At 41.0% G+C, this 27,337-nt stretch overlaps 3 protein-coding genes and 1 long non-coding RNA gene across 5 annotated transcripts in view; 1 reads left to right on the top strand and 3 right to left on the bottom strand.

Moving 5' to 3' along the window:
• sh2b3 (SH2B adaptor protein 3) overlaps positions 1-1,065 on the bottom strand; it is a 55,231-nt gene extending 54,166 nt beyond the window's left edge. Inside the window, exon 1 of the mRNA XM_030416169.1 lies at positions 713-1,065. The gene's annotated coding sequence lies outside the window, so the exon portion shown is untranslated. The remainder of the gene's footprint in view (positions 1-712) is intronic.
• Positions 1,066-1,067: 2 nt separating this feature from the next.
• LOC115581245 (uncharacterized) lies at positions 1,068-3,123 on the top strand. Of its 2 annotated transcripts, XR_003984013.1 has the most exons (4): positions 1,068-1,207; positions 1,358-1,584; positions 1,751-1,896; positions 2,967-3,123. It is a non-coding gene; the product is annotated as an uncharacterized LOC115581245 (long non-coding RNA). The 2 variants fall into 2 exon arrangements; XR_003984012.1 differs by lacking the exon at positions 2,967-3,123 and having other exon boundaries at positions 1,751-2,260.
• An 809-nt stretch (positions 3,124-3,932) lies between these two features.
• Positions 3,933-11,514, bottom strand: LOC115581244 (sesquipedalian-1). Its single transcript, XM_030416175.1, has 3 exons — positions 8,641-11,514; positions 8,040-8,154; positions 3,933-6,880 (listed from the first exon to the last, which is right to left on the bottom strand). The coding sequence occupies exon 3, from the start codon at positions 6,837-6,839 to the stop codon at positions 5,946-5,948; it is 894 nt and encodes a 297-aa protein (XP_030272035.1). The 5' UTR covers positions 6,840-6,880; positions 8,040-8,154; positions 8,641-11,514; the 3' UTR covers positions 3,933-5,945.
• A 255-nt stretch (positions 11,515-11,769) lies between these two features.
• On the bottom strand, positions 11,770-27,298 carry prr16 (proline rich 16). The gene is made up of 3 exons (XM_030416174.1): positions 26,990-27,298; positions 20,703-21,790; positions 11,770-15,044 (listed from the first exon to the last, which is right to left on the bottom strand). The coding sequence occupies exons 1-2, from the start codon at positions 27,122-27,124 to the stop codon at positions 20,924-20,926; spliced, it is 1,002 nt and encodes a 333-aa protein (XP_030272034.1). The 5' UTR covers positions 27,125-27,298; the 3' UTR covers positions 11,770-15,044; positions 20,703-20,923.
• Between the last annotated feature and the right edge of the window lie 39 nt (positions 27,299-27,337).

The following is a 27,337-nucleotide window of genomic DNA, read 5'->3' as shown; positions in this document are numbered from 1 at the left end:
ATCGTGAGGTCAACTTTGAAAGCATGCCCTGCTGAATTCCCTCTCTCTCTCTCTCTCTCAGACACACACACACACACACACACACACACACACACACATATTACTGTTTTGATTTACTGCCACAACACAACAACTGGATTGTGAACCCATGTGTCTGCTCCTGTCCTCCATCCAGCAGACATGAAGGGGTTTGGCCACCCACCTACAAAACACCCCCTTGATGTGCTGACAGGTGACTATCTTCCTGTCTGACTCCATGTTTGGCCTTCACACTGCGACATCACCATGGCGACCACCACTGTTAGCTTTGCGCCAAATACCGTCACAGAAATAAACACACACACACACACACACACACCCGGGCCGTTGGTGCTCACAAAAGAAAAAAGCATGTGTTGTGTGCATCTGGAGTTGATCAGCTCTATTTTCAAAAGAAAACTTTACTTTTTAAACAACAACTAAAATAGTCTTCGCCATCATCACCAGATACAGAGCCCTTTAAATACACACCAACACTCGTTTTTTCGACGGTTATAAGTGAAGACAAAGTGGGAGGATGTGTCCACATTACTGCTGCGGGTCGTCATTTTGGGTTTAACTCCCCCTCCTCTTACCCTCCATGTGCTGAAGTTTGGACTGTTTTTAAGTGAAAAGCACTTTAAGAAAAGAGTGATAAACACAAAGAGCTGACAGGAGCTCACATCATACTCACGTTCTCCGTTATCTCCAATGGGCACCCACAGCACGACGACTAACCAACAAGTTGGACTTCGCATAACGGAAATGTGTCGAGAAGCATCTAAAGTGAGTCAAAACGACGTCGGCGAGGAGCAACAGAAAGTGGACACCGGAGGAGAAGCTGCGTGCTGGAAAGCCCGTCTCCTTCTCTCTCATTGTGAGCGTACGGCCACGGTTTCCTCCGCAGAGAGAGAGCGAGCGAGAGAGAGAAAAAAAAGACGAGGAAAATAAAAAGTTTCAGCCACGAACTTCACGCGGAAAAAAAAAGTGGCAACTCCTCATTTCCGCTGTCAAAAAAATGTGCCGCGGTCGGTCCAGCTGCGTCAAGTCGGTGGAAGACTCACAAAATGGCTTCCGACGGTGTTTTTCAAAATAAAACGAGGAGACGCCAAGACGCCAGCACCGGATGAGCCCACCAGGGGGCCCCTGTGCATAAACAACTGACACTGGTGGAGGACGTGTTTATACGGTATGTAAAAAAAGACTGTATTCAAAGTTTGACCTCAAGGTATTAAAGCACAGTGTACTTAAAGCATAAAAGTTAAAGCACTCAAGCTTCTACATTCAGTTTCAGTTTACAGACACATATATAATTTTGTGTATTATCGTACCCACACAGACACGGGGCCCCAGCACCAGCCAGGTCTCAAGCCCAGGACCTTCTAGCTGTGGGGCAACAGGGCTAACCACTGTGCTGCTTTGCTGCCTGATATTAAAATAGAATGCTGTTATTGTCACTGAACAATAATACATTGCGAATTTCAGTACAACTCCTCAGAGGTCGAATGAATAAAACACCAGTACACCGCAAAATTGACAGAAGCCTCAAAAATACAAAGTTAGCAGGTAAATAGTATACTAATGATAAAATTAGTATATAATACATATGTATTGCACTAGTCTTGGTAAGATCTGACTCAGCATCATATTAGTGCACTTTAACCAGATATGTTATGAAATAATAATCTTGAGGTTGCTAATAAGGTTAAATATCTTGGACATTTTATTACAGAGCAGATGACAGATCAGCAATGCGGCAAGATGTATGCACAATCCAAATATGGAGTGAAGATGCCTCTGTTCAGAGCACACTGTACACCACGGTTTACTGCATGCTTGTGGACAAGCTACATAAAAGCAAGCATACAGAGACTTCAGGTAGCCTATAATGAGGTCTTGAGAATATTACTTTAGAGATGAATGAATTAATGAATGAATAGTTTAATTTTGGTTACAATATACAATACTTAAATTATGTGCAATCAACTGACAAAATATTACCATACATGCTTCCACAACAAACACAGATCTAAATGGAATAGTGCAAGTGAAATCATCCTGGTTTAGCACTACACGCTAACAATCCCAGTTGTGCAGACCTCGTACAGGTGTCCCTTTGTAAGACACTTATGTATATTGTTTTTAAAATATGACCTTTAATCGTGAGTTTGTATGTAATTTATTTTATGGAATGGTTAGTCTTTGAATACAGTTGTATTAAAATATAGTATATACACATGCAGCTACCACTGCTGTCCTTCATGTGTACTCTTTTCTTTCTTTCTTTCTTTCTTTCTTTTTTCTTCTTCTGACAGTACAGTTAGTTTTACCCTTTTCATAGACTGTATTGTTGAGTTGTTCAGTTTACTGCATAACAGTGCCTTTCATTTTTTCGTAATCTTTTTTAGCAATATTATGTAATTCATTTTTTTGATAGTGGCCCAATGATGGCAATTTTGCCTTCTTGGAAGTTGCACATTTTTTCTTTTAAGTTTCATAGACACATATTTGTTTTGGTAACCTAACCAATGAGTTATCTGGAAAATTTAAGTAAACGTAACTATATAGAGGGCGGTGTATAGTCTAAGTAAATAGAAAGAAGCAACCAATTATTCAGACACACAATCATCATGTAATTTGTCCCTGACCTCATTTTGACAGTCAGTTGCCAGTTTATTGTTTTTTTCTGTTATTTAATCCACCCCTTTTATATTAATGGAGGTAGACTTCATGGCAGATACACACAGCACCACAAACTAAATGCCCCAAAATGATCATGAAGTTGAATCAACACCTCTCGAACACAGTTTCAACCCCTGCACATTACAACTAAGGGTGCATTGCAGTACTTTTTCACTGAACTGTATTAATTAATTCTGACTGTAGGCATGTGCACATAACACAGTGCGACACTCTTTAAAAATGTGCTTTTATGTTGAAATTACCAGACAGGAAGTATCTTCCCTGCTCTCTGCAGTCAGCAGGTCCATGGTCAAGAGCGGTATGCAGAGACTGTCCAGACTCCCTGCAGAAGTCTTTTTCAGATACTTTACATTCAGTTTTTTAATCTGTGGATGTCTGCCACAGCTTTAAGAGTCATTTGTACGGTGTCATATGACCTAGCTGAACACTTTTCACAGTAATTCTTTAAACTGATGAAGAATAACACAGTGACTTCAGAATAAAAAGATAATTTTCTCTCTTATTTTCGACCATATGAGGACATTATTTTTTTTCTGCTCTGTAGACTCAATGTCCTGCTGGTCTCTGTCTCCTGAAGATTTATCACATGTTTTTATCACATGTCCCTGCTGGTGTAGAGTATTGATTAGTCTACAGTCAGAAGTTTGTAGACTACTGTTTAACGTTGCTGCAGTGACACCTGTTGAGAGACAGGCCGAATAGCACTAGGAATGTGTGTGTGGTTTTATGAGGCCTGCCAAGGCCATGAATGAATGTGGGTGATCCGTCATACTAAGAATGAAAATGAGAAGGGGAAGATCTCAACCAGCCACACTGTAACTTTATCAAGAAAACCTGTTCACCTTAAAGGTGCACTAAGTAGATTTGTGAAGGAATATTTAATCAGGAGAGAAAGATCTTCATTGGCTAAATAAACAAACCCTTGTTGTCTTCATGGCTGAATAAACTGAATATATAAACTGACCTTAAAGGACAAAATAACTTCATACTGTTTGACTTTGTTTATATGTGGTGGACCCTGCCACCGTGCCAACCCTAGCTTCAAACAGTGTTCTAGGGACCTTATTTTGCTCTGAGAACAGCTCTCTTATTCAGCTAGGTCTTTGTACCTCATTAATATTGTAAATATAAAAAATTCTGAGTCTGAATTTCTTCTCCAAAACTACATATTGCCTCTTTAAGTGCTCAGAAAAAAAGTAACTGTACACAAATATCGATGAACACTTTTTATTAAGTGGTCCAATATTTCATTAACAAACATCTTTTCAGAGTATTATATCAGGACAATGTGTTAAATATTATTGTTCATTTAAAATAACACTTATTTTGTGTACCAAGACATTGAAAAATTGTACTACAATCATCAGTCAATTGGAAAAAAAAAGGTTATTGTGCATTTAGATTGCTTTCCACATTTGGCACTCCAGAATCAAGATTGATACCATTACCATTTATATGGGTAATATTTAACATTCACAAATTACTTTGAATATCATTGTGATAACAACAAACTGAATATTGTCTTCTGTAATTACAGGAATGGGCTTCTGGAGTTAATAAAATTGGCACGACAACAATCATTTTCGACAAAAAGTGTCAAAAGCACATCGCCTCAATGCTGAAAAAACAAGTCACGCCTTCCCACATTGTTGTTTCTGTACAAGCCAAGTGTATAACAGCAACGATAGTGCTGTGCATTGATGCCGACTGAATGAACAAAGCCATTGTCAAAAAGAGATTGCACCCAGATGAACCTTTGCAACAAACAAATAAGAGCACTAGAGTAAAAAAAAAGAAAGAAAAAGAAGCCAAACCCTCCCATGGCTGTTATAACGATAACATAAGGCACATATAAAGCAAAAATGTAAATGGCCCATTTTACAGACTGCTGGTGTTAATTTCCAACATGGAATAGTACATATTAATTTACAAACCATGAGGTTAGGTGTTCACAGACAGTATAGGCCTCTAACGGTTACATTCATTCAGTAACGTTCAGGTTAATCCGCTGTAACAAACACACCAACAGTGTGATCAAATTAAGACGATTTGATATGAAATAATATGAACAAACGACGAGTAAAATCCTGTTAGGTCAAAGATGAAAAATCTCTTTCCGAGAAATACAAGAGTCAAAAAGGGAACTAAATGACAAGCATTCTTATGACAAAGCATCATCTGGCCGCTGGCTAACAAGGGCTAAAAATATCAGTGTGTTGCTCTGAGCCAGACATCCGGCTCCCACTACGGTCCCCAGTGAGAGAGAGAGAGAGGATGCTCTGACCTTAGCAACCACGAGGCCTCTGGGGTTAGATGTACCCCACTGGGACTATGGAGGAAAATCTGGCCTAGGTTACCTCACTCACTACCACTTTTTATCCCCAGAATCTCCTTTGTTTTTCTTTCTTTTTTTACAAATCGACATTTTAAAGTGACGTTAAAGTGGTTAAAAGTCCAGGAAACTGTAGCCGTTTACTGTCCTGGTGAGTATAAAAATGCCATTAACTGCACAAATGGCTCTTTATTTTATCATCATCATCATCATTTCCTTTTTTTGTGCAGTGTCTGTAGATCATTATCCAAGCGTGTGGCCTTCTTTTAATTCATTTGCATATAAAAGAACCTCCTCACCATCCTTGGCTGTTCCCTCATCAGAAAAACCTAATTATTAAATATTTGTTGGTTTATTTTGGTAGGTTGCATGTAAATAACTATAGAAAAAAATATATTTTTAGATCCAAGTTCCTGCAACTTTAAAGAAAACTGACCCCAAAACATTACAAAAAGTAAATATGGAAGCACACATTGGCAATATATCGTGATTACAGAACAGCAACATTTTTTTACTGAATTTTTTTCTACAACAAGGCTAAACGCTTCTTGTTTGAGAAAATGCAGATTTTAAATACTTTATTTGGAACACTTTTTATTGTCCTTGGCAAATGACACTCAGTAAACTGTGGAATAGAGCATATGATGGGTGTAATAAAAATCTTAGATTGTACAATTATAGTGTTAATGTTTAAGACAGATTGATCCCCCTGTGCCAGACAAGATCTGGAATCAATCGCAATTTTTCACGTCTCTTTTTGATTGTGATAAGACTGCAATTTGCAAATAAGTCTTAGTTCTCTTCTGTTGGGTTCAGAAGGGTGTAACACAGCAGAATGTGGAAGAAGGAATGATAAAACTGTGGAAAACTAAGACGATATGCGTCCATTAATTTACTGGCTCTGCAGCCACTGCACTCTCAGCTCCTCCACCTCTCTGCCGTACCAGTCATGGAGTTTGGAGAAGCAGCCAGTGCCAGGAGAAACGGGGCTTTCCAGAGATGCTCCTCTTCTCCTGGGTGGCACTGGTGGAGCCCTCACTCCATCAGCCCCATAACCGATCACAGTGTTATTCCCAGAGTCTGTGCAGCCCTCCCAGGCCACGCAGGAAGGGGCTGCCTCAGCAAAGCCGTTCGCCAAGGCAACTGGTGGTTTGCTCCATGTGACGCCATTCTCCTTAGAAGACTCAGGGATGAGCTGCACCTCATCCTGGAGGCTCCTCTGGGCAGAGTACTGGATTGACATGGGAGGGGCACTTGATGATGATGATGATAAGGAAGATGAAGATGATGAAGAAGATGATGCTCCAGACCTGCACCGTGCCACCTGGTTTCTCCTGGAGGACTTGGGCCTGGCCTGCAGGCCTCCACCTCCACAGCCACCCCCTGCAGCCTCCTGGATCTCCTCCAACTGCCTCTCCAGCTCCTTCACCACCAGCCTCATGTAGTCAAAGCTGGCCCTCGACAACGCCTTCACCCATGACTCCATGGCTGCTTGGTTCTCAGCAGCCATCTTGTACACCCGCGCTTTGGCAACCTCAAACTTGATGGCAAAGGCAAACTCCTCAGCTGACTCACACAGCTCCACCGTGCACCCTTCAAGGACAATGACACCGATGGGCTCCCGGCTGTCGCGCTCCTCAAAGTAGAAGAGCATGTTACCCTTCAGGACAAACCAGCGGCGGTGATAAGCTGTGTTGCGTTCACCCTTTTTGAACAGGAAGCCCGTCTTGTCCGGCGGTGAGTCACAGGTGGCGTAGTGCGCCACGCTGCGTTCGTTCAGCTTCATCTTCTTTCCTCCTCCGTTTCCTCAGCAGATTCTCTGTTTGCCTAAACGACATTGTAAAAAGGACATCTGAAGGTTAAATGGATTAGTTGATTTTCAAGGATACCACAGGAGTCTGCAGCTTTTCCTTACAGTAAATGATTGCATTTTGTATATTAGTTGCGCTCTCTGCTTAAAGATTTTCAAATTGTTGTTTGCTGAAAGAAAACCCAGAGACCCTTCGCTCTCTGTGCAATTAGACTGTGTATGTTAAGCTAACTGAGTTGGTTATGGCTATGCTTCAGCAGTGTTCTTTTTCTGTTATAAAAAGGAGATTAATTGTTAAACTCCCCGGCACTTTAGAGAAGCAGATCCTTGCCAACCGGACTTCAACCCCCATTCTCTTGTCTCCTCCCCACTGAGCCACCCTGCCTACCATCATGGCTGTTCAAACACTTTAATTGTACCTGTCACAGCACAAGGGCGCAGACATTACCTTGTGTGTAGACTCGGTATAGTGAAACAGTTTAGAATACAAGAAATATTGCACGGACTCGGTCGACTGCAAATGTAGGTCAACCTATAAAGCTCACTTATACAACAGTGAGAATGTGTGTAATCACATGTTCAGCTGTGAACTAGGGCTCAGACCTTCGCTCTGTGTAAACAACAACTAATCCAATTATAATACTGAGAAGGATGCATGAACGTACAATTTAAAGAACACATAGTACAGCGGCGTGACTTCTCATCACCTTACTTAGTAAAATTAATTTGTCCGTGTAGGAATTTTTACATTTTTTGTTTGTTTTTAATGCAGCGAGATTGGACAAAATGCCTCAAATAAAGTCAACACTTAAAAGGTGCAGAATGAGACTTCTTCACAGGCAGGAAACAGAGCTCTTTATGTCTATAAATCTAAGTTTGCAAGAGCAAAAGCCAGGCTCAGAAGATGGAGTTTAAGGCCAATTAATTCCTAGCTTGGAGCTTGGTTGGTTCCTATGCTCGACCCTCTTTTATCTGGTAACGTGAGGGGTTTACAGATCAAGTCTTAAACCTCCTGAACATGAGTTTTCTAGATGTACTTGAAAAGATTTAAACTTTTTAAATGCAAATATTATAGAGAAACAGGCTTTTTTTTTAATTTAGGTTTTGGTGGGGTGAGTTCAAGAATATCAAATAAAAATTTACACAGTGTCGATTTAAAAGTATGTTTTTACTTACGTGTTTATCTCATATCCAGATGACATCCACCCTTGTGTCCACCCATCACATCTGGAGTGAATAACTCAACACATCTCCCATCTTCTTCTTCTTCTGTGTTTTTTGTTTTTCCGAGCTGGAAAAGACAAAAATGTTACACACTTATTTTCGCTCCAGTTACACCTAGCAGCCACAAACAAAGCTGACCTAGCTGAAGACACCAGCTAAATGAGAAGTCGATGTCCAGTTTGTTTCAGATTAGCTTTTTTTTTCGCCAGCTAATCCTATTTGTGCGAATGATTCAGTCTCAGGTCGTGCTGCTGTCTGACTGTTAAGGGGGCTTTGGTCACAAGCTTTTGACGCATCAGCACTTTATTTATCTCGGGCAACAGTAACAGTTTCCGTGACAGCGAGACAAAACCACAAATACGCGATGTCTGACGGAAAGTCTCTGCGCCAACTAACCCACTAACTAGCTTAACGCATTCAGCCACTTTGGTGAATACAAATAGGCATCCAGCGTCAGCATTTTTTCAGCTGAGCGCTAGCTAGCACTTACAGCTGATAAGTAAAACTCACAGTTAAAGCCAAGTATTATGCTAACAGGCTAGCTCTGTATTACCTGCTGATAACGACGACAACTCCTCTCAGCCGAATAATGCTCCCGTTGTTTATTTATTTATTTTTCCTTTATCGCTTCCTTCCTTCTCTCCTTTTTCCTCCCGTTCTCCCCTGTCACATGACCGACACGGGGAGCGCGTGTGGGAATGTACGCGGGCAGCTTGACTGAGCGGGGTTGGTGTTAAAGCTCTTATCTCCGCCGCGGTAAAACGTTTGTGTTCCCCATCAGGGATGAGCGGTAGATTAAAACAAGCGCAACCCGTCTTTGCCCTTGGAAAGGTGGAATTTGGCACAGATGCTACCAGCTGCTGCTGCACCTGCATGGATGGACCATGGGTACCTTCTCTGACAAACGTGGGCATAAGACATATACATGTATTAAAATTAATAAATAAAAATAATACTATTAATATGGTAAAGATAATTCTGTCTCTGCTTCTGTCATTTTAAAATCTACTCAGCATTCACTGCTCTCTGCACCACTGACTTCATTTCCAAGTGATAACACTCATTCAATGTCCCAAAGATTTTGTGAGATCTTAAAGAACTGATCATCACTAAAAGGTTAACGACATTTAATCCTCTCTCACTTCCATTTTTATATGGGTGATATGAACCCATCCCTCTGGGCATATTTCATATAATTTTACTTTTGGGTGAACTCCAGCAAGTCTTCAAGAAAGATAAGTGTGGACTCTTCTCATTTCTTGATCTATACTGTCTTTACTACTCCCCTTTGTGATTATATTTTCTGTGCCTTGTGATTAAGATATTAGCCTTCTTTCAATATTTCTATCCCTATTTTATTTTTTTTAGTATAATTTTATTTATTTATTACGATTTATTTTTTCATTTTCATTAAGGTTTGTTATTGTTAACTCTGTTTTGTACTATTTGTATATGTCCTCTACAAGATCTTGTGTGGTTAGTTTGTTCCCAAATGTTCGATTAAAAAAAGATCAGAATAAGAATAAGATAAAGTTAAAAAAAGAACTCATTCAAGAGGAAGAACACAACATTATAATAAATAATACATGTTTTACTTGAGCAGTACTTGTAGAGCTGAAAGGATAATCGACTATTCGACTGACAGAAAATCATTATACTCTGGTTCAAGCCTCTTAAATTAGCTTTTATTTGTGTTTTGTTATTTTGAAGTGGATAGTTTTATAATGAATGGGGACATTTTATGCACCGAATGACTTATCACCTATTATGAAAATAACTTTTAAGTGGTGGGGACATAAGAGCTCAATTAAAAACTTTTTGCAATGGTCTTAAACATAATGCAATAGTAGACAATGTAACCGGGGGGTAGGTCTGTGGCCAGAGCAGAACATCACTACAAGAACAATCTTGCATCAAGAGGGTGAGGAGCTGAAATGTCGAAGAGAAAGGGTTCAGAGAATTCATGAGTCAAGTTCAACCAATCTCGACTCATTCTAACCATAAGGGTTCAATACATGAAAAAACAGTGCATTCACAGCAACATAACATGACTCATTCTAAGTTTAAAGCCACAGGTTATTCAATCCTAGAAAAGGAAAGTCGTTAAAAGTGTCCCCGATGTCCCCAATTTTCTAACATAGAAAAAGATGCTTGGGGATGTAGGGTTGTTTATAATGATTAAATTCCCAGTAAAGTCAAATAATATAGTTTACTGTCAAACTGTAGAATACCATGCCTATGTTACATGTCTTTGTCACAAGTGCTTTAGGGATAGAGCAAAAGAACTGTCTTTTTTGGCTGATATAGCGGTACTGGAATTTTGTATCAATATCGATTCTCAAAATTTAATATCAGTCAGGCTCTAGTTAGCTGCGACCCTACAAGGTAGAAATACTTCAAAGTAAAAATACTGTGTCCTGCAGTCATTCAAAATGTGTATTCCAGCCAGGTGACACACACAGGCATGAACATAAAATATACTTCCATGCATGTTATTTTAGCTGGCCTAACTAAAACTAATTAAATGTGGATTATATTTTGTACGATTATCATGTTTGTAAATGTTCATCTAGCTGTTAAAAAAAATGGATGAAAATTTCCAGAAAATTGAAATACTTTAAAATACAATCGCCACAAAAGACTTCATCGCAGAAAAATTAATTGAGGCCCTCAACAAGTACAGGATGACGCAAATATCTTTATACTCCATTATCTTTGGAGTCTCCTTGAAAATCCATCAGTTGCATCTTTTGTTTACTGTCCCAAATATTTTTTCTCTTTAATATTTAAGTATTGATGTATCTGATGGTGTTTTGATTTATGTTTGTCTTTTCACATTTTCCTTCTAATACAGCTGCACAGTTCATGCTTAGGGTCCAGCATAACCGATGTGCTTATGTACTGGAACGTGTTGGACAGCAAACTAGCTTTAACCTGACAGCCTTTCTATATGTATCATATGCTGGAGTATTTTGTATAATATCTTTTGAGTGGAGCGGGAGAGTGGATCTGCTGTGGCGTGAAGGTTTGTAGAGGATTAAGATACATCCATTATATAACACATATAGGCTTAGTGTCTTTTTATACTGCATTGGCTAATCTTTACATTGACAAGAATGCCAATAATAATGCTGTACTTGACTTTCTATACATTTATAATGCTACGAAGAGTTGCCCAGTACAACCACCTCTTCTGCTGTTTTACTTTGGTGTCGGTCCGTGAGTCAATCTTTGCACTTTTCCCATGCACATTTTTCTAGTTCACGGATGTGAACTTGTGACGTTGTGAACTCGCTTTCATTGCAACCCCATCCTTCATTTCTAAGGCACTGAGCTTCCGGCTTTTTGCCTGCGTTATAATGCGCGCGACCATGACAAGCCGCTATGAATTCATGAGAGTGTCTTCTGGAGACGGCCGATGGTCTTTAGTCACACTAATCTTCAATTAACTGTCGCAGCTTCCGACGCCATCTCATGTATTTTTTTCTCTGAGAAGTTTGCTCACACTGCTCTCTGGTAACTTTGATGAAGTGTGATCCTCCAACAGTCGGTTTCATTTCCTCTATTTGACTCCCAGTTCACAGTGATGAAGAGAGCACAGTCTATGATTCAGAGCACAGACATGAAAATCAACACTTTTTGTTATTCTTCATCCCATAAAACATACACCGACACAATGACACCAAGTGTAAAGTGTTTACTTCTCACAAGTTATTTTCCAACAGTTTGAGGATACACACGACAAAATACCACTGACAGCTTTTTGAGACATTCCAATCATCTTTAAAACTGAATCTTGACTGATCCAGAGTTTGCTCATGAATTCAGTCTCTGTGTCCAGTGAGAACAAAGAGGTGGAGTTTATATGTGTGGTGCCTCCGGCCTGGATGTGGACAGAGGCTGTGTGTATCAAAGACTTTATGGACGTTTCTCACCCTTTGATTGATCCAAATGAAAATGTGTTCAACTATAGATATTAACATTCTTTCTTTTTATTCTCTGTTTTTGTCCTGGTAAGAGCAATGTGTTGGGTTTTGATAAGTGCCATATAAATAAACTTTGATATTATTATTATTCAGTTGCCAGTGAATCATCGGCCTAAGGCGGGGGTCAGCAACCTGCAGCGGCTCGCTGTAGCTTTGACAGAAAATTACAAGGAAATAAATAATGGCAATTTTTTTTTTTTTTTTTACATTATCATTGGCCTCCTGTGATTCTGATATTCTACGTTTGTAAAAATGGCCTACACGCAGAAAAGCATCTGTTCTAGCAAGTTGTGATTTCGTCAATTAACCAGGGATGCTATAAGTCAGTCAGCTGAGAGGTCAGTCTATAAAGAAGTTGTAGTAAATGTGTGTGACAGTCATGCTTTTTGTATTGATATCAGTGGCCAGGATAACTTTTTATAATGAATATAATATTCATTAAGAAAAATGTTCAATTCAAAATTTTTCCTTTAAAGCAGACTTCGACACCAACACAGCTAGTCTAAAATAGCAAGGAGATGAAGGGAAGAAATTCTCCAGCTTCCATTATGAAATCTCTTAATTTTGTGTGCTATTGAGTTAGGAGAAACTTAAACTGTGTGAAACAGTCTGTGACAAATCCTTGATTATTTGGGTCTTCTTGTTAATTGGGCAAATGTTTTACATGAAGTTATTTCCTTCCTTGTGTAAAAAAATGTTGTGTCTGATACAGACCTCCAGTCTGCAGGGTAGTTCATCCACTTGACTGGTTAACAAGAGAACTGTCAAGTTATATTAGGCCTCATGTTTTTATATCATGTGGACAATTCATTGAAGTTTTTTTTTTTCCTAATGCCTTGTTTTAGGGGGTGCTGCAGGCCCCTCAGCAGAATTTAATGACCCTGAGCTGATATCGCTTAGTTTTATGCTCAGGCCCGAGGGTTGATTGCTGTATGTGGCCAAAGTTTAAAAAAGAAGAGGATTATCTCATATTGAGATTGTCAAAATTAATCTCAAACAAGCTTTTATTGTTTTCAGTGTTACTTTTTTAAAGCTCGGCTACAACTCTAATTTTATTTATTTGTTTAAAGCAGGCTCCTTTTTTATTGTATTCATTTCCACAAGCAAAGTTCTTTATTGCTACTTTATTTCAAAGGAAGGCTGCACATGCCAGTGGATATTTTTCTTCACTTCACAAGTGTCCAATTTTGTTTTTTGCTGGTTATGCCCCAATAAAAGTAACACAAATGTTAAGTTCTCTTTATTGTAGGCTAGTTTACTATTTTCATAGATGCACCAATAATTGGTATTATTGTAGAGGAAATGCAAAGTTCAAGTGCCATATGAGCCTAAATAGCCCAGTGGAGAGTAGCCACAAGTGTGTGAAAACAACGAATGCTCATTTGATTAATTTGACTAATTTAGACTTTTTAGGCTGTGTTACCTTCATCATAGGGCTCAAACATGTTTTATGGCTTCTGTCAGATTTCTTTTGGCAAGAAGCCTCTTCTGGAAAATAAGGTTGCTGATCCCCGGTCTAAGCAATGTGGTAAATCCCAAGAGATTTTTCAGATTTAAAGTGGCTGCAGAAACAACCTGATGGACATTGTGTGAGGAAATGAGAGGGAATACTTCTTAACTCTAGGAGAGCAGAGCACCCTGCATGTTGGACCCACCAACAGACAGCCTCTCCACAGAAATGCATAGAAAAACACAGTGATGGCAGGACAAAGTGAAGAGTCAGTCATGCATTCATTCAGCCCCATGCCTCCCGTCTGATAAAGCACAACTAGGTATTTGGTTTTACGCCTTTCATCTTCTCCACTTTACATTTTCTTCAGCTCATTCTGTAAAGTTTCTTGAAGCGGTTATACTGAGCACTTGTTGTCCATCCATACAAACACCATCCTGTTGCTATATATAAATTACTCATCATCCACCTATGCCCTGCTGAAAAACGCGTACCTCGACAGAATGTCAGCTTTCATCAAAATGCCTCTCACTCATCTAACACAATATCAAAAATATCATCTCTTTAAATGTTAAAGTCTCTGTAGAAAAATGCCTGAAATATATAGATATCAAACATGTACATGTATATCTGTATACAAAGAAAATTTGATGCAAATTATTACTTCTTCGAGGATCCTTTAAAGCTGTAGCTACGTCACTTAACTCCATCTCTGCATGTCATCGTGAAAAAAAAAAAGAAAAAGAAAAACACAGCTTGCATGGCACCAGTTGAGCACACAGATTTTGATATACAATGAACTTAATGTCTGGACACAGATCAGTGACGACATCATCATTCATTTCAAACCATTAGTCTTTCCCCCCCAAAAATACACTGGGATTGTGCATACTGACATAATATAATTTTTCTCCTTATCTGCAGTCCAGCAGAGCAGCATTTTGCTCGCGGGCAGACCTGTCGGGCTCTCCAGACACAAACAATTACAATTCTTAAAAGGCTAATTCCATCGGTTGAGTGGAGCTATTGATTTCCATCTGAGTATGCACAGAGCAAAAGTCTATAAAGACATCAATCAAATACTGGCTGACATCATTTCACCCCATCGTGTTCCTCTTCAACTAAACATGCCTATTTGCTTTTGATAGGGTTTCAGCAGCATTCTAAACTTTAAATCAGCTATTTCTATGTAACAAAAATATGACCTCCGCAACCTATAAATCATCTGTACATATCTGTATGCATGCACATACAGTGGCTGCCCTTCATCCTTCCCCAGTTTCACAGTAACATTGCGCTGGCACAGCTGTGCCTGGAGGTCGTTCAGTGCTCGGAAGTCAAAGTATAAATTTGGATGAGCTCGTCTCCTGGTGGTTGAGAGCCATTAGCGCTTTATGTAGAGAAAAAAAAAATGTTGATGCTTGGCCTCGGCTCAGGCCCCCCCCTTGCTGATCAACCGGGGTCGATCAGTGTACGAAACAAGCATCTCTTCCACTTGTATCTCAAGTATCTCAATGGACCCTGCAGAGGAAAAAAAGAGGAAACACATTAGCGTGAATATCTGACTGCACAGAGGAGAGTCACTTGACACAGCAGTCATAGTCGCTTCCCACAGAGCAAAATGAAAATACACCAAGGTATCACTGCCCACACACAAACACCCAGACGCTCATACACAAAGTCATCAAAGTTAAAAGGACCGAGCCGCCTAGCACATTTCCCTCTATGGATTAAAGAGGGTTCACTTTTGTGAAAAGACAATTGCCATGCTCTGTCGCTCTCCTTAAATAGATGCCATTTTTTTTCCAGAGCGTCTTCGTCAAGTGGTTCAATGAGCAGGGGGCCCCATCTGGGTCATTTTGGCTCTTACAAATCTGATTCTGTTGTTGAGATATTGTGCACCTTCCCTGCCTAAGGTGCAGCTGATGCCTCTAACTTTTAACAATCTCCAAAGCAGCGTGAAATCTTCTGATTAAGTTTGCTTCGCCCCCATTGCTTTCTAAGTTGCACTGAGCCATCTCAAGCCCTCATAGCCGCATGTACTCATGCATGCCTCTTTCCAATCCTGTACACCTTTAAACACATGCATGTGTATACCCTTAATGTTAAAATGTATGTTTATGAGTGTGTACACACTTTTTCCAATCAGGACACACATGCACACACATGCCCACTCATTTTCCCACATCATGACTTTGTCTGAGTCACAGATAAAGACACACCAAGACGAGCCAGTATCCATGCCCAGTGTGCGACGGATTCACTTTTGAATGCTCTGAAGTTTTGGCAATGTAGGTCATGTCTATTTTGTATCATAATGAACTTTGCATACAGTATCTCCAAATAGATGTAATGCCTTCTGGCGAGCAACTGCAGTTACTTGGGTTTTCATTTTATTTAATGCTTTCCTCATAACGTTTTCATTTTGAGTGATCATGATGAAATGCGGTTGATTGAGGGGAGCAAAAATCAAAGTAAATGATGCATGCAAATAGACAACTGTGTCTCTTGGCAGACTATCACCACCAACAATCAGACGGAGAAACAACAGCTAATTAATATTCACTGGCAAAATGTGTGTCTCACTCTGACACATTTATTGGGTCTTATTGCACACTGTGCACTTGCCAGGTTGGAAAGCGGGATGAAGGCAATACCAGCTAGTAGAGGTACTATAAGCACACATATGACAATTGTGTTATCAGGGTAACAGGTTTACATTTACAAATAAAATCTAACCAGTCAGCACGATGAGATTCTAATCTATTATGGAGGCAGCAGGTCTACTTATTAACCTGTTAAAATGAGGTGTCGCACGAGTGACGTGTGTTACACACAACCGTTAAATGGAGGAGCTACTGAACGCTGCCATTAATAGCAGATGCATAACAAGCAGGCAACGATTTTGTCATGTGTAATTCAAAGGTAAGAAGCGAAAGAAGGCGGCAAGCTGCTGCAGCAAAGGAAAGAAGCGGCCGGGGCAACTTTTTTGATCCAACATACAAATGGACATCCTGCCAAATGAGTCTGCTGTACAAAGTGTCAGATATGTTTTAATAATAGATACCCCACCCACATGTATATAGAGGTACATGTGCACGGAGAGATTGTTATGCATACAGCTGCTGCTGAGTGGGAGTGAAGCATCATCCAAGGGGAGAGGAAGAAAGAAATTAAGACAGAGTGAGAGTGAGCGAGAGAGCGAGAGAGAGAGAGAGAGAGAGAGAGAGAGAGAGAGAGAGAGAGAGAGAGAGGTGGGCTATGGAGCTGTGAGCTGTAGGGAGTAGGTCAGTACAGTTGAGTCAGTCCTGACTCATGATGGAGGCGGTGAAGAGCCACCTCCTCCCTGCCCATTACAACTTCATCCTCGAGCCTGGAGCACTGGAGCTCAGATAGCCATTTACACAACCAGTGAACAACTCCTACACTCATGGTCAGAGGAGCAGTGGTTTTCTGTGTTACGAGGACAATCTGATAACAAGTCATGGATGAATGTATTAAACTGTGAACGATGAGTCCACATATGTGTCAAAACTGCTTCTCCCACTATGAACTTTAATACATGAATATTGAAGTCTTTCCATCACTTCTCACTCTCCACAAACCTGACGTAGCTGGTAAATATTTAAATGGATTCGTGTAAAATAATGACTTTAATACATATTTTAAAATACACTTTGACAGCAAAGAAAGAGAACATAGGGAGATATGGGATAGTGGGAGGCTATGACTTGACATTAAGCCTGAGTATTAAACCTCAATACAGTAATTCAGACCAACTGAGCGCCAAAATATGATGGGGTGCATGATATGGATTTTTTCGGCCTAAACCAATAACTTCTATAATGTCCCATTTTGGATTTTGAAAAGAGGTTCATAACCTGTAGTTGTTCAAGATTTGTTGTGTTAAAACATTTTTCCTGCTCTCTGAACCATTGCGGAACATTTTGCAGATTGCTATCATGTTGTCTTCCAGTCAAATGGTAAGAAATGTCCACAGTGATGACAAGATGTTTGGATCTTTTCTTCTTCTTCTTCATCTGTGTTTATCAGTGGATCATGAAACAACCTTCAGGGTTTAAACAGGTACCTACTGTATTCTCTTGTAAAGTTAATGAACGCAATTTGGCTTCATATTATTCGGTGCCATTAATACCGATAAATAGCCGCTAATTCATAGGTCTGATATTTAACATGCATCCCTATGAATAGGCATATAGTGTCTGGGCAGTCTGGCAAGAGATTATCGTCCTGATTTACAACTCCTTTTTCTTTATTTTGGCAAAGTGCTTGTACAGCTGTTTGTGTTTGGAAAATATTTCAAATTTGAGAACTCTTAAACTAACGTTAGCTACTGTCTCTCTTTGTTATCGGTAGAGAGAGGCACTGAGACGAGTTGCTTGTCAATGTCACATCCTGCTGTCACAGAAAATCCAACATGAGTCCTTCACAAAGAAATCCACAATCCAGCAGCGTTGAACTACTTCCACAAATCATCCACAGGCCTGTATAGACAACAGAGAGCGACAGGGAAGGTTTTGATGAAGCGTCACTTTAGGATCCCCTCACATAGTGCCCATTCAATTAACTTCAACTCATTGCTTTTTAGCAAAATATGTTAATCCCATATTTCTTACGGTAAATTGAAGAACCAAGCATTAGTTAAATGTCCATGTCCACCAATTGTTAAAGGTAATAAATCACTACTGTGAGTTGGAAAAGAGAAATTGGGTCAGTCACTGTAATGGCTCTGAAAGTATACAAACATCAGTTTTTCGTCACAGCCCTGCTCCTCATCTCTGAGTTGTAGCCTTTGCAGCAAGGTCAGTTTGTCACAGTGATGTTGAGACAACTAAATTCAATACATTTAAAAAAAGCAAATTTAACTTGGCGGAGGAAAGCAGTGAAGAGCAAAGACTTCTCATTCAAAAATTAAATAAAAACTCAAAAACACTGGTTATGTAGAGGACACTGGTGTTAATGCTTATGAGAAGGGGATTATGTGTTTAACGATATTTATATATATTGTATCCATACATCCATATAGTAAGGGTGAAAAAGAAAAAAGAAAGGCAAACATGGAGGAGGAATCAAGTCCCAGTCCACTGTGTCAATTTCCTCTGTTCATTGATTAATGCATTAGATAAGCAGTGCTACAGTTGCAAAATCCCCTATGAGCTGCATCTATTGATGATACTGGCTGTACTCCATTCTGTAGCACTCTGCTCTTTCAGCCTAAATGTGCTTCTGTGTGTATGTGTGTGTGCCTGTCTGTGTGAGCATGCTGCTGCCAGACTCATTACGATCCATTAATAAAAGGTAAATACAGTGGATGTTCTACACTGAGGGCAATCATCTTAGGGACAAACATGCGTACACATACACTCCTCCACAGCAGCAAACACAATACAGCCAAGACAGCATCAGCGGCCTCCACAGCATCACTGTGTCTTCTTTCTTTCGCCGTCTCTCTCTCTCTCTCTCTCTCTCTCTGCCTCTCTCCATCACACATGCTCTCGTTTCCCTCTCTTTCTCTCAGTCCCACACATTCACTCTCCCCCTCTTTGTCCTCAGCCCCCACTCTCTCAATCGTATTCATTTCTCTCATTTCTGAATATCAACTGATCCCTAATCCAGACGCTGATTTTAGATTCGTTAGGCCAGCAAGGTCAAGCATTGGATTTAGTCATCAGTGTGCTATTTCACACCCCGATTTTCCTTTAACCTCCCCCACAACCCTAAACATGCACATATGAGATACATATGAAATGGACCGTTCATGTAACATCCTGCCACCTAAGCACACATTACTGTCTCTCTCCTTTCCCTTTGTCAGCTTGTCCTCTCTCTCTCTCTCTGTTTACCAGGAAGAATATGTGCAGCAGAAGTTCAGGCTCCAAGGCTTATGTTGGTACAAAGGCTATCTGAGGCTGTACTGCTATCTCCAGTAGTCTAATCCGGCTAATTAAGGGCATCGCTAGGAGGAAGGTGCTACTATTCTCATCCAACTCCAGGGTATGCTGTCTCCCCAAGTCTGCCAAACTGACATGTGCTTTCACACACACCTATGCACACACACACAGACGTGGGCAGAGACGTACACAAAATTCCTTGACACTCGATTTGAAAATGATTTTAAGACGTATCTTAGGCAAGGCTTTATTACATATGCTTCTTAATAAAAGCTAATAAAGTGGAGACTACCAATTGCTCAGAGACTGAGCTGGTATTATATTACTGCTGATCTACAGTCCTTTATGGAATTAAAGCCCAACATATTTTCTGCCTGATTCTCTCTGCTCAGGAGCAGAATTGATTAGCTTTCAGTCCATCCCGTCTCACAGACATCACGGTGAGGGATAGTGGGGGTCTAAACATGAAATATGTGAAATAAAATTCAAGATTTTGCAGTTAGAATTCATCGGTGGACACAAATCAAAATGGCAGTTTTTTCATCGAGGACTTGTCTCTCTTCAGCAGCCCACCATGTCACTCTGCTCACATATTCTCTCCCCTCTTTCACTCCGACAGTTTGACATGTCAGCAAAAATGGGACTTGTAGAGACCAGAGGTGATGACGGGAGAGGAAGTATAGACTTCATGCCTGTCTCTGAGCCCTAATTGTTCTTCCAGGCAGGCTTGTGTGAACGTATATACTGTAGATGCCACTATCTGTCTGCACCGCAGTGACATTTATCCTATTAAAGCCTTTGTTCATACATATGCCTCTGTGGTGGAGAGTTAGTTGGAGGTGTTAGTGTAAGGGAAAAACTTTAGGGCTTTGGAAGAAATCTAAGGGAAGCTGGTTTTCTTGTTTCATCCAGAAGGACATGAATTAATTAGAGCCCCTCTCCGAAAGAACTTCCTGAGTTTGAGACTCGTTAGTACCGAGAGCTTCCACAAAGACACAGATACTATTTAGTTTTGTGTTGTCAGCAGTCTTTCGTGAAATTTTTAAAGACTGTGTACATTTTTCAATTAACGCTCACGTCGCTCTCCTCTACACACATATGCCTACTTGTCTACCCACAGATATACATACAAATGAATATACAGCACATCAACAAATAAACTTGTTTGCAGACTCACAGATACGCGTCAGTGCACACATGCAATTACTCTCTTTCCTCCTCCCTTTCTCTTCCTGACAAACAAACTCATACATGCACAAACACTCACCGCTTCTTCCTGATCTCTCTGTGTACTCCTCAGCGCCCGTGGCGATGCCTTTCTCTCTGTTCCACTCACTATATCCATCCCTTTGTTTCCTATTTCCCAGCCCTTCCTCTCTCTCTGTTTGGATAATCCAAAGTTCAGCTGGAGTAGAAAGCGCTCATAAACTAGAAAACACTATGAATGATTCAAGAATGTTTAAGTAAGACAGAGTGAGGGGTTCGGCGTCAAACCGTGGTAGTTGTTGATTTGCGTAGGATTGTTTTCTGGGGCTTGAGGGAAGCTGGGTGAGGAGGCACAAAAGGTGGAGGAGTGTTTGATGTCGGCGGGAAACTGTGGCTGACTGAGAGGCCGCCGTTTTCCAACATTAGTTCGTGAGGAAGAGCATGAGGAGGAGGTGGGGAGGAGGAAGAGCAGCAATGCACAGGGCTGAGCCTCAAGTCACTAAGCTCAGCCTGTAGGTGCAGTTCTGTGTCGTCTACATCGTATTGGAGGTCACAGTCGGGGCAGTAACCGTGGTACTGGACCTTCTCACTGAAACGGACACGCTCCCTCTCACGAGACTCCCTGCCAGGGTCCTTGGGGCATTTGTTCTTTTCATGGCGGAGAAGAGGCATGGGTCTGGGTAACGAAGGAACAAGGCCCGACTCAGGGATCCCGCCGTCGTTGGAAATGAAACACGGCGTGGAGGAGAATAAATCCCTGTTTGGTTTCAGTGGAAAAACCCCGCCATTCCTCATTAGAGACCCGCTGGCCTTGGATATATTCCCTGATAACACAAATGTTGGATGAGGCAGATTCTTAATGTTGTGATCCTCGGCTCTCAGCGGGGTGAGTCTGGGTGGTGGAAGGGGAGGATGGGGTTTCTTGAGCACAGTCAGGACTGTAGGAGGGTTGATGGGGGCCGGGGCGATGGGTGCAGGTATTTTGAAGATGCAGTCCTCGGGGAAGAGCTTCATCTTCTCCAGACTGGAAGCGGTGGTGGTTGTGGTGGAGCTTGAGCTGGAGTTGAGCGTGTCCGTCTTAGAGCTGTCTGTCATTCCGTCCTCCTCCAATTGCAGGTCACCAGTCAGGGTGTCAATGTCGTGGACAACCTGGTGACGAGAAGAAAAGAGGTCGCTGTGAAACAATAGTGAACAATGTGGCAGAAGAGGATGAAATATCAATAACACGGGTGACTGGTAAAAGACTGATGATGTAGATTGGAGGGAGAAAAGGACAGTTCTTGTAATGAGCTGAGGCCTTATCTCGTCAACTTCTAAATTAATGAACTGAAAACCTCCCTGTATAAAAATTTAAAGAAGATACACTTTGATATACGAGATTGATGAATGAGATTCAAGATTGACTGAGATATCTCCGGGACAACCACTCCAGGGAGTAAAGAAATGTCGCCACAATTTATGGGAACGCCCATGAGCCTGCCAGACTTTGACTTAAGTGATATACGACAACAATCCCATGATGCACCATCTGAACCGAGAGGAGTAACAATACCAATCATGTGCTGTAAGTCAAGACTCAAATATAATCATTTATGATACAAAAACAGAGTTACAATTGAATGTAAAACATTAAAAACCTATCGATGTACAAAACATAGAAAACACAGGGATATAGTAAAAGGAAAGGAGGCAGATGTGAAAAATCATTAGACTGTCAGGCTCCCATTGGGGAAAAGCAGCACAAATGCTAGCTGACAATGAGAAAGTCAGAGATTTACAGGAATCTTAGAAAAATATACCAAAAAAACAAGTACAACTAAATCAACATGGATGATCAGAAATCGTACGGGAGGGAAGATCCCTTTCTGCTGACAAAAGTGTCATAAATCTTAACAACAGCACAGGAAACAATTCATCATGGCATGGATTAGAATGAGCAGCCACAGTATGGCAAGGAGGAAAGGGAAGCCAAAGAAAAAAAACAAGTTTTTCAAAAAGATCACATCAGAAATCCACTCTCGACACAATATGAAAGAGCAAACACTCTATCAGTTGAAGTGGTGCAATAATGTACAGTGTGCCAACGTGGAAGCGGAGGCTGCATTGTGAAATACACTATAACAGCCCTGTGAATATTGCTCTGGAAAGGGAATCTTGAACTGTAAAATAATGTATGAATACAGTAGACTGCAGACCATGATTATAAAGGGGTACTATAGAGAAAATGAATATAATAAAGAGAAAATGGCACAACATCTCTGATTGGTAAGGTTTTGTCTCAAGAATCGAGAGTATATATTTAGATTCTATGTTTTCCTTTTTGTCGTCCAAGAGGAATTTGTTTTTCGTAGCCTGAACTGTTGGAGCCAATGTTTGGTTTGTTGGCAATCTAAAGGCAACAAGCATAACAGGAAATAGTAGTAAGGACGCAGCAGCAGAAGATGATAATACCAAAAACAAAATACACAATACATATCCTTGAGACCTGCATACATTCTTACTGTACCTGCTGCGAGTGACATACAGCGCCAAATGCCTCTCTGAAAGCAAGCACTTGCACTATGTATGGAATCATCCATGGTCATAGTTAGTCTCGTGAACATTTATGTCAGCAGTGGGAAGACAATGTACTTGCATGTACACATAAATGTTGCCAGGGTTGGGGTTAGGGTTAGGGTTATGTGGGATTCTGTTTTCTCTTTACATATGCATATTGGCTTATGTTAACAGACAGGACTGCCACTCGAAAAGAGTAAAATAAAAACATACGCAAACATATTATGGTGACAAACGGGCAGTTGCACAAATCTCATCTCAGTAGCTGTGTTTACATGGAGACAAATATTCTGAATAAAAGACCAATCTGAATAAAAATGCCTCATGTAGTCACCAAAATCAGAGGAGACTGATCTAATAAGGTGTGATCTGGTGGTGTAAACCTTTGATAATCTGTTTAATAGGAAATTATTTGTGCCTAAGAACCACATAAACAGTTAATCCGATCTCTTGGATGTTTCCCTCTCATTGTAAAAAATATGTTCATTAGGTGACGTTGCTTCTGGGAGGGGCAGAAAGAAACATGGAGGTAGCAAAACTGAACTCATCTATGTTTGACACAACTTTATCATTGAAGATCTTACAAGATTCAAGCATTGTTGAAAGCCATGCTGGTGGAACGGCTTGAAACAACAAGTTGCTCAAACAAGTGTTTGGAAAGATGAACAAAGCCTGAATTCAACGAAAACCAGAAACACAAACATCATTCCCAGAATACACTGTGGGCCCATCTTAAAAAGGTAATGAATTAAGTGTAATTTCTTGGTAAAGTCGTCCTCTTCTGTTATATTTCCAGCAGATTTGGATGCTTCACAGCGGTCACTGCGTATGTCAAAGGAGTTAAATTCTGATTAAATGCTTTGGGGCATGTAAACCTACGTCTCAAAACTTTATTCTGTGTCCATGTAAACGGTTAAGTTGGAATCTCTTATCAAAATGATTTCAACCGGATTGGATGACTAATGTCAATGTAACCACCTCTATTGTGATGGGCTACAAAGCAAGACACAGATGCAAGATGCATACGATGCATAAGATACATAAATGTGAGTTACACCATTAGGATTTACATTCAGACAGATGAAAGTTTACTGTAGCTCTAATGTAATCCATACATGGTTAACAAATTCTCTATAAGTTATCAAAAGAGCCATAAGGTTTAGATACTGCATCACCTCCCTCAGCCATTGAGGGATTGAGTAGTCTTCCAGTGGAGAAGGATCAATCTGTACGATCATGAAGTGACACATTTCAGACAGATTGTTATTATTCACCCCTACTATGCCAACATGGCTACCACATTAATACCATTTTGTAAATACCAGACAGTGATTTGAGGATTAAGCTCCAATAAGGGGACAGATTAGGACATTGCCAGAATGAGTGTGCCAGAATGGGCAGGTGCATCTGCCACAGGTAGACTCTTCATCTGGGAGCATTTTTAATACTCTGACTTGAGAAAAAATGGAGGCAATACAACACCTTGAATTGAATGAGGCTATGCTGGGCACAGACTCAGGCTGTATGCACCCCTTCCAGCACTTTTCTGCACCACTCTGCCTTCAAAGCCAGCCCCAAATCCCCCTCCCATGGGGATTACATTTTAAAAAGGCCGTTTAACAAACAGAATAGACATGGTGCTAAACTCTGCTGGGAACTAATAACTGATATTCAAGTGATAAAAAATTCATCCAGGTCTTTCCAAAAAACATTCCCTTTGGAGACGAGTTCCCTCCTGGTTCTCTTCCTGCGGTTATTATTGCTTCAATGCCCAGAACTGAAGCGCGGTGTTGGGACATTTTATTACTGGCTGCCTCACTATTTGAGGCTCCAGCAGTGAGTCCAAAGAAAGGCTAATTCAAGTTGAGCTGTTCACACCTAACTTTATATCATCACAGATAAGACGGTTGAAATAACCTGTGAAAGCAATCATAAAATAATTAGAATAATGACACTGTGATTATGCTAATTTCCTGAATTAGTTATACTCATCTCAGGGTACTCAGTAGATTAGCCCACTGTAAAAAATACCTCAGATATCATCGGAAGGTTTGAAATGCCAGTCCAAACGGTGGCTTAGAGAGAAATGAGGAGAGAGAGGTGAGGAGAGAAACAAAGAGTGACTGAGAGGGAGAGATAAAGAGAAAGATATAAGGCTGGGGCAAAAAGAGGCAATGGAGCTAAACCCCCATGCTGTCTTTTAATGGATGATTTGTTGGGACACACAGGAGGTAATACCAGTATCCCAGTGTGCAGCCTGTGCTGTAGGCCAGGCAGCGTCAGCGCCTCTGCCAAGCATCTGGGCAGGGTCACCCCTCAGAGCCAGGCTCGGTTCCAGCCCTGTCTGTGAGTTATAACAGATAACTGCATTTCAAATGGATTATACCCCAAACACTGGCTTTGATAGTAACACCCCCTCAAGGTATATGTTTAGTGTGTGTGGTGTCAGAATAACTGATCCTCTACACGATTTCCTGCGAGCTAAAAGAATAAATAGATAGAATGAAAGCGAGAAAGAAAAAGAAAGAGAGCACATCACAATAAAATTAATTACAAAAGACAGATTACAATGCCTTCTTGTTCTCAGTCATCTCTGGATCCTGCTGTGAGACATTGTAAAACTGCTGAAAGACACGAAAGTGGTCTAATTCAGCTCAAGTTGCAGAAAAAGAATGAGGGGAGCAGGGATGCAGGAGGAGACAGATGCTGCGTCGACTACCCATCCATAATGTAGGAACCAGAGGCTGTACGCAATAGGGTTTTATTAGAATGACAGGCTGTCATGTTAGGGCGGAAGGTTCAGCACAGTGGGGTCGGATGTCTGGTGGATGGCCAGTGGAGGAATGTAAACATAACGGCAGCTAAGACTGCAGGTTATTACCACCTGGGAGGCGGCATGGGATTTGGTGAGTGACGTTAGAGCAACCACTGATTTAAAGAAATGAAAAGAAAATACGTCTCTGCTCTGCACACTTGGCTCTACGAGGACAACTTGCTGTAAATAAAGACACTGAAAATCGTCACACAGCGCCTGAATCCTTCAAAGACGCCCCCTCCGACTCCAATCCTACACCCCTGTCTCTGCATCACTGTGGACTGAATGGCACAAACAGACGGCTCTGACTGAGAGTTTTCAATTTTAACAAAGACACTGTGGAGAGAAGAGCGAGGAGAAAAAAAAAAAAAAAAAGCAACAAGACAGGGGAAAGAATGAAGATGAGTGGCCGAGATAAATACAGTCGTGTGGCGAAAGACAATGACAAGACGGAGAAAGATGAAGATTAGGGGGAACTAATGTGTAGAAGATTGAGGGGGGGGGGGGGAAGAAGTGAACTGCTCTGTTGTTTGGCTGGAGATAATTCACACCAAACAACAGTCTGAATTAAGATGATGAAATGCAAGGCAAACGCGTCTTCCTGGTTGTACCAACTTGTCCATTAAATATTAATTGTGATTACGTTCCTCTCACTTTCATTGAAGCCTGTGAGTCTGGGAAGAGGGAGCTGTCATGTCATTTCACACCACACATCCTCCCCCCTCTCTCTGTCTCTCTCATGTTGGAGATAATGATCACATACATTAGTGGAGGTGTGTGTGTGTGTGTGTGTGTGTGTGTGTGTGTGTGTGTGTGAATGCTTCTGTGTCATAGCTCCTTTTTCCAGGCCCCAGTGAGGTGGACATCAGCCTCCCATGTCCTCTCATACACAGATCACACACACCAGCCCAGCAGAAATGACATGACACCTGGCAGATGTAACTGCTCGTGTGAGGTGTGGTTTCCTGTTCGTTTACCTCTTTAAGTTCTTTAGCAACATCCTTGAGGTCTCCCAGGATGGTTTCCAAATTCTCCACGATTGTCTTGATCTCCTTTTTCACTTGTACTTTGGAGACTAGTCCTTCAGCGTCCGCATTTGGTGCCCCTGACATTCTTCGGTTTGTGGCACAGTCTATCTCGCGAAGGATCTCGAGTCGAATCCCTTTGTCGACACGCTGTTGCCACTTTGCCAACGCATTATTTTAGTCCTCCGCTCCCGTCACTTTTCTTTTCTTTTTTTTTTTTTTCTCTGTGCTCCTACATCACGGCCAGGACGGAGCGAAGTGGCGTCGGGCAGCGTTCTGTATCTACCACCAGGCATGCGC

The sequence above is a fragment of the Sparus aurata genome, chromosome 5, assembly GCF_900880675.1.
Source record: "Sparus aurata chromosome 5, fSpaAur1.1, whole genome shotgun sequence".
Lineage (NCBI taxonomy): Eukaryota > Metazoa > Chordata > Actinopteri > Spariformes > Sparidae > Sparus > Sparus aurata.
The sequence above is the reverse complement of the archived record's forward strand: the minus strand, read 5'-3'. Positions and strand labels throughout refer to the sequence as shown.

Excerpts from the sequence above, each read along its gene's own strand:
- LOC115581244 (XM_030416175.1), bottom strand. The coding sequence starts at position 6,839 with ATGAAGCTGAACGAACGCAGCGTGGCGCACTACGCCACCTGTGACTCA.
- prr16 (XM_030416174.1), bottom strand. The coding sequence starts at position 27,124 with ATGTCAGGGGCACCAAATGCGGACGCTGAAGGACTAGTCTCCAAAGTA. Across the intron at positions 21,791-26,989 it reads TTGCTAAAGAACTTAAAGAG|GTTGTCCACGACATTGACAC; the intron begins GTAAACGAACAG and ends TCTCGTCACCAG.